This window comes from Channa argus, chromosome 13 (assembly GCF_033026475.1).
Source record: "Channa argus isolate prfri chromosome 13, Channa argus male v1.0, whole genome shotgun sequence".
NCBI classification, from domain to species: domain Eukaryota; kingdom Metazoa; phylum Chordata; class Actinopteri; order Anabantiformes; family Channidae; genus Channa; species Channa argus.
In genome coordinates this window covers 7177196-7188956 of record NC_090209.1, presented here as the reverse complement: position 1 = coordinate 7188956, position 11761 = coordinate 7177196, and the positions used below count along the sequence as shown (strand labels likewise).

The following is an 11761-nucleotide window of genomic DNA, read 5'->3' as shown; positions in this document are numbered from 1 at the left end:
ATGTCCTAGACTTTGGTTAATAGTTAATTTCTGGTTAATTATTACATGATCTATCTATATATATATTTAGCAAAACAAAGATATTTGGTACTCTATTACTGACTTTGCAAGGGCTCATCCAAGCACAACCGTCATGAGCAGGCTATTTCTAATTGCAGGTAAGGCCCAGGGAAAAGATATTGTTTTCCTGGAATTTATGTTGATGAAATATTTACTGACTGATATAATATGCAACTTTAAAGGTCTCTGCCTTTCCCTTGGCAGTTTGGGTGAGTTCAAAACTTATAGTATCAACTATTAATAATACAAACCCTTAGTAGCAACTGGTATCTGGATGTTTATTACTGTTGAATAATGTGTCCAAAAAGTAAAGATCTTTCATTTTTAGTCTCGTCTTCTAGACTAGTGTGTTATTACACTAACTGGTCCCAATACAGACCTGGCAATGGGAGGTTCTTACCTTTAAATATTGACCCAAACCTGTGCACCCACTTGATCTATGCCTTTTCTGGTATGAATGAAGCAAATGAGTTGGTTACCATAGAATGGAATGATGAGCAACTCTACAATGCCTTTAATGGACTCAAGCAGAGGTCAGTCTAAAAGTGTCTGACAAGTCTAATTACGATGTAAAATGCTAAAAAAACAAAAAAACAATCAATGTTACGGTTTGTATAAGTAATTTACAAGGACCCAAGTAAGGAGACGGCTAAAGGAGTTATAAAGAAAAGGGTATTTATTAATAAGGAAACAGGAGGGTTTAACACAAGTGAAAATCACTTCAACAGGAGGGTAATAAACTTTACAGAACTAAAGGTAACTAAATGACAGACTATACATGAATAGGGTGAACTACAGACAGGACAGCTAAACAAACAAATGGGGTGCTCTCATACACGACAGACACAATGTAAGGAACACCCAGGGACCAGACAAGACCGTAACTAGTTCTAACACGCACACGTAAGAAGAGGGCAAAATAACAGAGACCAATGAACTAAACAGGGATACACAGATAGGAATAAAATATAAACAAACTAAACTAGAGGCAATGGGAAATTAACAGGGGTAACTAATACACGAAGCAGGGTAACGCAACCAGACAGAGGATAAACTAATGCAAACCTAACAAAGGAGAACCAAACCACTATAACAAGAAACAACCAAACCACATAACTAGGAATAACAAAGCCACTTAAACAAGGGGTTACCAAACCATAGACCAAAAAACTTTGACAGAGTCCACACGAGGATCAGGCAGCAAACAAACTTGTGCAGAATGCAAACAGACTATCTACACACACTTACACATGCTACAAACCGGCAGAGAACAGTGGGGAGAGCAGGGTAAAAAAGGACAGGGGAAACAAATGAGGACAAAACAAGGAAAGTAAAGACAGCAAACAGACTCACAGGGAAAGACACAGGAGGATCAATAAAATAAAAGCCAAAACAGGAAATAAAGCTAGATAACTTAAAAACAGGGACAGGACTGTGACAATCCCTGCTGCCAGGTAATTTTGCATGTGTCCACAGGAATCCAAATCTCAAAACCCTGTTGGCAGTCGGAGGCTGGACATTTGGAACACAGAAGTGAGATATTTGTCAAACAATTAATAAAGCTTCGTGTAAATGTATACATATGTCTTCATTTTAGCAAATTTCTTTCCCCAACATGCTACTCAGATTCACCACAATGGTGTCAACACAAGCCAATAGGAATACATTTATCCAATCTTCTATCAATCTACTGAGAAAATATGGGTTTGATGGATTAGACCTGGACTGGGAATACCCTGCTGCTAGAGGGAGTCCTCAGGAGGATAAGCAGAGATTCACTGTGTTATGCAAGGTCAGACCCAGAATTACTGTGCTGATGTTAAGCTGATAGTGAACATGAAGTGACTTTTTCTTCATTTCTGGCTGTATACAGGAACTCCTAGAGGCCTACGAGGCTGAGGGAACGCAAACCGGCAAGCCAAGATTGATTCTCTCTGCTGCTGTTGGAGCTGGGAAAGGAACCATTGATGCTGGTTATGAAATTGCAGAGATTGCAAAGTACACTTAAATGTTATCACGTTTTCCCCATAAATGGCTGCCATGTTATTTTAGCAAATTTGGTTGCACCTGCATTTTATCAGGTACCTGGATTTCATTAATGTGATGACGTATGACTTTCATGGTACATGGGAGACAGTGACAGGACATCACAGCCCCTTATACAAAGGATCCCATGACACAGGAGACAACGTTTACTTCAATACTGTGAGTACAGGATTCATATTTTAACTGCATCATCAGTGTAAACCTACATTTCATTCTCCTTTAATCACAATTTTTTCATTTTTGTCAATGAGTGTCTTATCGTGCACCTGTTGTTACACACTTTCAATTTCAGAATTTAGTGTATCTATAAATGCAAAGTGAAGACTGACTTGAAGTAATCATAACATTGTTCAAGTATGTGATTCAGATACTCAGTTAAGCTTCAGCTCCTCTGGATAGGTGAGCAATAGTATGAACTGATATGTGAGGAGCAATAAGGAAACGATTTCTATTGAGTGATGCTCTGTTAAGTGAATCATTCTTAATGAAACCTGAGATTATTGCAGCCATCTTTTTATTTCATTGGGCTCAGCTTTCTATATGCACATGATCACACTGCTTGGAATTGTGCAGTAATTAGCATTTTCTGAGATCATTGTTCAGCATCAACTTCATCTCTTTTTTCTTTATGCTTCAGGACTTTGCCATGAGATACTGGCGAGACAAGGGAACACCGGTAGAAAAGCTAAATATGGGCTTTGCTACATATGGGCGAACTTTTAAACTGTCAACTCAGTCCAGTGATGTTGGAGCACCAGTCAGTGGCCCTGCTACTGCAGGTCCTTTTACAGGAGAGGCCGGTTTCTGGTCGTATTATGAGGTGAAACTTTTTATTAAACTCTACACTGTATGTTACTGATAATCTTCAAAATGTATTTGAATGCATCAGTTAAATAAAAAAAATTCTACCCTCTTTACAGATTTGCACTTTTCTTCAAGGAGCCAGTGTTCACATGATTGGGGACCAGAAAGTTCCCTATGCCACCAAACAAAACGAGTGGGTTGGATATGACAACAAAGACAGTTTTGAGACAAAGGTAGACACATGCTTCTGTGGAAATGTTGTTGAACACCCAAATAAAATTGGTGTTTAAATCCAAACATAGGTGCTAAAGGGTTGCTATCGTTATTTATTCAGGTTCGTTACCTAAAAGACAACAGATTTGGAGGAGCCTTTGTCTGGGCTCTGGATCTAGATGACTTTACTGGAGAGTATTGTGGACAGGGAAACTATACTCTCATCAACTATCTTCGCTCTCTTTTGGCTTCAGGTAAGTCAACAGGATATAAACTCTTTAGCTGCATATTCACCAAGCATTTGTGCTTTGATTATACTAAAAATGACCTCTACTATTATTTCTTTAGCGTTGCCCCATCTTCCCACTGCAGACACTCTCTCTATAGATGGTGACCAACCTCAGACGACACTTTCGCCAGGTCCTGCAACCACTGCTTCATCCAAAATAGCTGATAAAAATTTCTGTGCTGGAAAGCTGGGTGGGGTTTATAGGAAACCTGATGCCCGAGGTTCATTTTATAGCTGTGCTAATGGCATCACCTGGATCCTAAACTGTCCAGATAATTTAGTGTTTAAAGACAGCTGCAAATGCTGTGATTGGCCCTAAACCCTCACACACACATTATACCAGGGGTCACCAACTACCCGTGGGTAGCCCGCAAGGATCACATGAGTAGCCCACGGGCCTGTTCTAAAAATAGCTCACCATAGCGCCACTTACCAATGAGCTGCATCTAACGTTTTTTTTGATATTGTTTTTTAAATCACATTTGATAGTTATTGCGAGAAATAGTTAACATGATCCGTGTTTTCACATAGATGAATATCCTTAATTTAATTAATTATTGATAATAACATGTAATTACGGTAAATTGAGCAAAGTTGGTATTTCAAAAGTGCGTCCTAAACTGGTAGCCCTTCACATTTATCAGTACCCAAGAAGTAGCAAAAAGGTTGGTGACCCCTGCATTAAACATTCCACAAAATCAGACTAACAGTGAGAAAAAATCATTCCTGACTTTTTAATGAATGAATGAATGGACGAATGTATTTCCTGTTTAGGTTTTGGCTTCTGGGTTTTTCCACTGAGTCACAACCTAAAACAGGGTAAACATACTAATGATTTTGCACTGCACAGCAGATACAAGTTTGACATTGTAACCTGTACATACAACACTGTATACAATGAAAAAAACAGCTTAAAGTGTCAATGATCTGGGTGTCTGTCTTTGAAAATGGCAAGATTTTTTTTTTAAATTATATTATCATTTCCAGAGTGCGTTGTAATCAGTAGAAAGGTTGTTGCTTTTTTCCTAGCCAAGTACAAATTATAATGAATTCTTCTTCTAATTTACGTGGTGCTAGAATATACTAATACACAGCCATACTGCAGCTCCTCCCTTTGTGTATTCTTACTGTATGTTTTCTTCATTTTAATGGGCTTTTTCTGAGGTGATGGATGATGGGTATACTGTAGCTTTAAGACTGTCTATGCACTACATACAAAAGCATTGGCCTCTGAGCTATAAATTACTAAAAAAAACAAAGTAGGAAAATAAAGCAGCAGCCAGCAGTATGACTCTCCAGAGTCAGTTGGTCCTACTGTAGGTTTAACTATAAATGTGACTTTTAGTTAGAAAAAGGAATGTGCCAAAATATACTTGTGTCATGAGCCAAAAAACTCATTATCATTATCATTATTATTTCTACAGTACGGATAATTTGACGGATATCATGTTCATTCTGAGCTCTTATAAATGCTAACCAGTTTCTCCTTTCTCTGCTTATTTTTTTTAAACAATTACTCAGAAGCCCGTTTCTCTACCCTTCCTCTTTATTAGTTTGTATTTACATGTTTTATTTGTTTACCTTTTCTGTTATTCCAAATTACAATGCTGACATGATTTTACAGTTATGATTTTTTTTTTTTTTTTGAACAGACACCATGACTGTTTCTAAAAGTGACACAATACAAAGGTAGCTACTGTACTGTCTCACTCGCTAAAGAACAGATGGGCCATTCAGTGTGAACCAGAATGAGGAATTCTGTTTTCTGCCCTGCAGGGTCAGAATTATATTACAGTCATGTCTGTTGTTGCACCTCAGATTTGGTTGTGAAGCCCTCCATATTTGTTGGAATCAGACAATGGTCAATGGTCATCACAGTGGTCATTGTGCCCTCATCAGATCTAATTAGGCTCTGGACACCAGAACGTCTTGTCTATGATCTGATAATTGACCTTAGCTTCCTCAACAACTGCACCTCAGAACTGCAGTTACACTGTACAGGAACATCTTATTCCTTCTTTTGTTCATGTTCAGTCATTGGCATACGTTAGCATACAGTTGGGTGCAATAGTTTGCATCCCCCTTAATTTGAAATGACAAAAACAGTAAAAGCCTTTTCTTCAACCACATAAAATTTAATGGTCATTCACTTAGTACAAGTATTTTTTCATTATAAATGAATGAAGACAAATTTGAAGTTTATTTTTAATTCACTTATTAAGGGGTTTGCAAACCTCTGCACTGATTTTCTTATTATTTTACTATAACCTTTTTTGTCCACTCCTTAGCCATTTTTGTTATCTTACATAAGAAAAGAACATTTTCTTACGTACCTGAATTTGAATTAATATTATGTTAGGTTTAAGGTAAAGGGTCTACTCTACATGCCATTTTAGAGTAAGGGGTAGGTACAGGTAGAATTCATATGGGATTGGTTTTATTTAAGGGGGAAAAAAAACCCAGGCACCACTCCAGCATAAAACAGCAGATGGTGGTATTGCACCTTATTATTGGATTCCACCTTAAATGAAGAAGGAGGGACTGATTATTCCTATAAGTTAAACATTGTAGTACTAACATTTTATCTGGGATGTGGGGTTTACTTATACGTTGATTTTTGGGAACCCATTTTTTTTTATTTCAAAGATTTCAAAATGTCTGCGTGTATAAAATACAAACATGTTCCTATGCATAATATAGTTTTTAAACAACAAGACTAAGGCTAGTAATGGAGTTGCAATACAGAATTAATACATATATCTATGGTAACTGAAATTTACACATAAAACATGATTCTGATATATTCATTGTCCTTATTTACTCATCAGTAAAATCGCAAAAGTTCAAATGTCAAAGTGCGTTTACTGCTGTCAAAACTGTTTAACATGCCTAAGCATTGGTTATCGTAAGACTGTGACATCAAGCTCCTATACAATCAATTATTGTGGTGTGTAGGCCAGAACTTCTGGTCTATCTGCTACTCAAGCTTTCTCCACAGATATTAGCAGTTTGTAATGACTTTTAAAACAAGGCTTGAACATTTTGGTGAAACCATCGGCTGGTTCTTACTGTCTATTAAAAACAAGATATAGTGTAACTGCCTTGGTCAACTCCAATCAAAAGAAAGAATGTCCTTGTAGAAAAAGAACTTTTTCTTTACTGCCAATTGCCTGAAATATGAGGGTACAATCTGTCATTCATTTGGTCATTTTGTCACGTTCACATGCAAAATAGATGCAACAGTGTGTCATGTGGCACATCATAGGTGACAAGGTGGGAAAATTATGATGAAGGCATTTTAATTAGAAAAATGATAGCATTTAACTACAGCTCAAAAGAGGCATGGCCAAAGGAGCATCTACCAACATTACAACTTTAATTACTACTTATGAGTTTTTTCCTCATATTAACGGTGCTGCACCCCTGCTCTAGTGTTCCCTATTTGTTTCACTTTACATTTCCAAGTAAACAACATGCTTCGAATATATCTGAAACATGAGGAGCTAATCTCTGAGGTGCAGAAGTGTCATGATTTGACATTTCTGTGTCAAGCTGTCACATAAGACAATAAGCATTAGAGACACCTATCAGCAAATACATTTTGCAGATATTTTCAGGTTTTGTCCTCAATACTTCAAAACAACTACTCTACAGAGTTTTGGTTTCAAATTTAACAGTTTGTAGGTATTTTGAATCAGGTCATAGAACCTAAGTTAAATTTTAGGTAACAAAGATTTTTGTTTTTCAGCAATATTGTAAGAAGTAATGTGTTACACATTAGTTTTACTTTTCAGGATAACACATTACATAACAAAAAGAGAAATAGAGAAATGATAGACAGCCAGCAACCTTTCCATGAAGCAGGAAAGGGCAAATTGGTAAGTTGGAGCTGAATCCCATCATCAGTATAACTGTGTATTTGAAGGGACTTAGGTGGTTAGTAGCAGAGTATGTGTCACAGTATCAGCAGTTTCAAATCATGGTGTTTGCATATTAGCCACATTCTGACCAACTGGATCAAGCTGATGCTTGAAGAGGTTAGTTTTTAGCTGCTAGCTTTTAGCAAAAAAATGTTGTTGAACACCTAAATAAAATTGGTGTATAAATCCAGACATAGGTGCTGAAGGGTTGCTATCATTATTTATTCAGGTTCGTTACCTAAAAGACAACAGATTTGGAGGAGCCTTTGTCTGGGCTCTGGATCTAGATGACTTTGCTGGAGAGTATTGTGGACAGGGAAACTATACTCTCATCAACTATCTTCGCTCTCTTTTGGCTTTAGGTAAGTCAACAAGATCTAAACTCTTTAGCTGCATATTCACCAAGCATTTGTGCTTTGATTATACTAAAAATGACCTCTACTATCATTTCTTTAGATTTGCCCCATCTTCACAATGCAGTCACTCTCTCTATAGATGATGACCAACCTCAGACGATTTCTGTGACTTTCTGTGCTACAAAGCTGGCTGGGTTTTATAGGAAAGCTGATGCCCCAGGTTCATTTTATAGCTGTGCTAATGGCATCACCTGGATCCTAAACTGTCCAGATAATTTGGTGTTTAAAGACAGCTGCAAATGCTGTGATTGGCCCTAAACCCTTACACACACATTATACATTCCACAAAATCAGACTAACAGTGAGGAAAATCATTCCTGACTTTTTAAAGAATTAATTATTTGGACAAATGTATTTTCTGTTTAGGATTATGCTTCTGGGTTTTTCCACTGAGTCACAACCTAAAGCAGGTCAAACATATTACTGATTTTGTACTGCACAGCAGAGTTTGACATTGTAACCTGTACGTACAACACTGTATACAATGAAAAAAGCATCTTAAAGTGTCACTGATCACCCATGGGTGTCTGTCTTTGGAAATGGCAAGATTTTTTTTTTTTTTAATTATATTATCATTTCCAGAGTGCGTTGTAATCAGTAAAAAGGTTGTTGCTTTTTATTGTTCTGCACAACAGATACAAGTTTGACATTGTAACCTGTACAGCTTAAAGTGTGTGATGGAAAATCAAGTATGATTAAATGACTGCATTTTACGTAGTTATAATGGCAACTTTTACTCAGTACTTTTGAAGGATGTTTAAATGTTGTTCAAACTTTGTCTCATATACATGTTTTGTCTTGAAGTGTTTGCAGAGCTGCTCAAAGGTCAGTTATTGTCAAACAACAGACCATCCCACACTGTAGTGACCCAGAGTAACTCTATGCTCACAGCTGCTTATCAAAGTGCTGAAAAGGTTTCCATAAAAGGAGAAAAGGGCTGGTGGCAGTAGCCTGAGGGTGTAGAATGTTCTGCTCAGCAACGGAAGGTTATAAGACAAATATGTGATGTAGGAAGTTTAGAACTGCATAGGATGGAGGCATGAAACTCTGTCGACGTACTTCTCTCTTGCAAGATAATAAACCGTAAAAGACATCCTGGATGTTGAAGTTTCTTTAGTGATTACACTTGAGGTGTCTAAGACCAGATACTGTCATTTTTGACAAGACAAGTGTCACTGATCTGGGTGTCTGTCTTTGAAAATAGCAAGTTTTTCTTTGAAATTATATTATCATTTCCTATACAATCAATTATTGTGGTGTGTAGGCCAGAACTTATGGTCTATCTGCTACTCAAGTTTTCTCCACAGATATTAGTAGTTTGTAATGACTTTTAAAACAAGGCTTGAACATTTTAGTGAAACCATCGGCTGGTTCTTACTGTCTATTAAAAACAAGATATAGTGTAACTGACTTGGTCAACTCCAATCAAAACAAAGAATGTCCTTGTAGAAAAAGAACTTTCCTGCCAATTGCCTGAAATATGAGGGTACAATCTGTCATTCATTTGGTCATTTTGTCACGTTAACATGCAAAATAGGTGCAACAGTGTGTCATGTGGCACATCATAGGTGACAAGGTGGGAAAATTATGATGAAGGCATTTTAATTAGAAAAATAATAGCATTTAACTACAGCTCAAAAGAGGCATGGCCAAAGGAACATCTACCAACATTACAACTTTAATTACTACTTATGAGTTTTTTCCTCATATTAACGGTGCTGCACCCCTGCTCTAGTGTTCCCTAATTGTTTCACTTTACATTTCCAAGTAAACAACATGCTTCGAATATATCTGAAACATGAGGAGCTAATCTCTGAGGTGCAGAAGTGTCATGATTTGACATTTCTGTGTCAAGCTGTCACATAAGACAATAAGCATTAGAGACACCTATCAGCAAATACATTTTGCAGATATTTTCAGGTTTTGTCCTCAATACATCAAAACAACTACTCTACAGAGTTTTGGTTTCAAATTTAACAGTTTGTAGGTATTTTGAATCAGGTCATAGAACCTAAGTTAAATTTTAGGTAACAAAGATTTTTGTTTTTCAGCAATATTGTAAGAAGTAATGTGTTACACATTAGTTTTACTTTTCAGGATAACACATTACATAACAAAAAGAGAAATAGAGAAATGATAGACAGCCAGCAACCTTTCCATGAAGCAGGAAGGGGCAAATTGGTAAGTTGGAGCTGAATCCCATCATCAGTATAACTGTGTATTTGAAGGGACTTAGGTGGTTAGTAGCAGAGTATGTGTCACAGTATCAGCAGTTTCAAATCATGGTGTTTGCATATTAGCCACATTCTGACCAACTGGATCAAGCTGATGCTTGAAGAGGTTAGTTTTTAGCTGCTAGCTTTTAGCAAAAAAATGTTGTTGAACACCTAAATAAAATTGGTGTATAAATCCAGACATAGGTGCTGAAGGGTTGCTATCATTATTTATTCAGGTTCGTTACCTAAAAGACAACAGATTTGGAGGAGCCTTTGTCTGGGCTCTGGATCTAGATGACTTTGCTGGAGAGTATTGTGGACAGGGAAACTATACTCTCATCAACTATCTTCGCTCTCTTTTGGCTTTAGGTAAGTCAACAAGATCTAAACTCTTTAGCTGCATATTCACCAAGCATTTGTGCTTTGATTATACTAAAAATGACCTCTACTATCATTTCTTTAGATTTGCCCCATCTTCACAATGCAGTCACTCTCTCTATAGATGATGACCAACCTCAGACGATTTCTGTGACTTTCTGTGCTACAAAGCTGGCTGGGTTTTATAGGAAAGCTGATGCCCCAGGTTCATTTTATAGCTGTGCTAATGGCATCACCTGGATCCTAAACTGTCCAGATAATTTGGTGTTTAAAGACAGCTGCAAATGCTGTGATTGGCCCTAAACCCTTACACACACATTATACATTCCACAAAATCAGACTAACAGTGAGGAAAATCATTCCTGACTTTTTAAAGAATTAATTATTTGGACAAATGTATTTTCTGTTTAGGATTATGCTTCTGGGTTTTTCCACTGAGTCACAACCTAAAGCAGGTCAAACATATTACTGATTTTGTACTGCACAGCAGAGTTTGACATTGTAACCTGTACGTACAACACTGTATACAATGAAAAAAGCATCTTAAAGTGTCACTGATCACCCATGGGTGTCTGTCTTTGGAAATGGCAAGATTTTTTTTTTTTTTAATTATATTATCATTTCCAGAGTGCGTTGTAATCAGTAAAAAGGTTGTTGCTTTTTATTGTTCTGCACAACAGATACAAGTTTGACATTGTAACCTGTACAGCTTAAAGTGTGTGATGGAAAATCAAGTATGATTAAATGACTGCATTTTACGTAGTTATAATGGCAACTTTTACTCAGTACTTTTGAAGGATGTTTAAATGTTGTTCAAACTTTGTCTCATATACATGTTTTGTCTTGAAGTGTTTGCAGAGCTGCTCAAAGGTCAGTTATTGTCAAACAACAGACCATCCCACACTGTAGTGACCCAGAGTAACTCTATGCTCACAGCTGCTTATCAAAGTGCTGAAAAGGTTTCCATAAAAGGAGAAAAGGGCTGGTGGCAGTAGCCTGAGGGTGTAGAATGTTCTGCTCAGCAACGGAAGGTTATAAGACAAATATGTGATGTAGGAAGTTTAGAACTGCATAGGATGGAGGCATGAAACTCTGTCGACGTACTTCTCTCTTGCAAGATAATAAACCGTAAAAGACATCCTGGATGTTGAAGTTTCTTTAGTGATTACACTTGAGGTGTCTAAGACCAGATACTGTCATTTTTGACAAGACAAGTGTCACTGATCTGGGTGTCTGTCTTTGAAAATAGCAAGTTTTTCTTTGAAATTATATTATCATTTCCTATACAATCAATTATTGTGGTGTGTAGGCCAGAACTTATGGTCTATCTGCTACTCAAGTTTTCTCCACAGATATTAGTAGTTTGTAATGACTTTTAAAACAAGGCTTGAACATTTTAGTGAAACCATCGGCTGGTTC

At 37.0% G+C, this 11761-nt stretch overlaps 1 protein-coding gene and 1 long non-coding RNA gene across 3 annotated transcripts; both read left to right on the top strand.

Moving 5' to 3' along the window:
• Nucleotides 1–45: 45 nt before the first annotated feature.
• LOC137139105 (acidic mammalian chitinase-like) lies at nucleotides 46–4894 on the top strand. 2 transcript variants are annotated; one of them, XM_067525872.1, is made up of 11 exons: nucleotides 46–158; nucleotides 243–269; nucleotides 389–593; nucleotides 1537–1593; nucleotides 1687–1852; nucleotides 1934–2058; nucleotides 2142–2265; nucleotides 2744–2926; nucleotides 3027–3143; nucleotides 3245–3377; nucleotides 3472–4894. In XM_067525872.1, exons 1-11 carry the CDS (start codon nucleotides 134–136, stop codon nucleotides 3729–3731), a joined length of 1422 nt encoding a protein of 473 aa, XP_067381973.1. In that variant the 5' UTR covers nucleotides 46–133; the 3' UTR covers nucleotides 3732–4894. The 2 variants fall into 2 exon arrangements, with proteins under 2 accessions (XP_067381973.1, XP_067381971.1); XM_067525870.1 differs by having other exon boundaries at nucleotides 134–269.
• A 3114-nt stretch (nucleotides 4895–8008) lies between these two features.
• On the top strand, nucleotides 8009–11480 carry LOC137139114 (uncharacterized). Its single transcript, XR_010916272.1, has 2 exons — nucleotides 8009–10333; nucleotides 10428–11480. It is a non-coding gene; the product is annotated as an uncharacterized lncRNA (long non-coding RNA).
• Nucleotides 11481–11761: the final 281 nt, after the last annotated feature.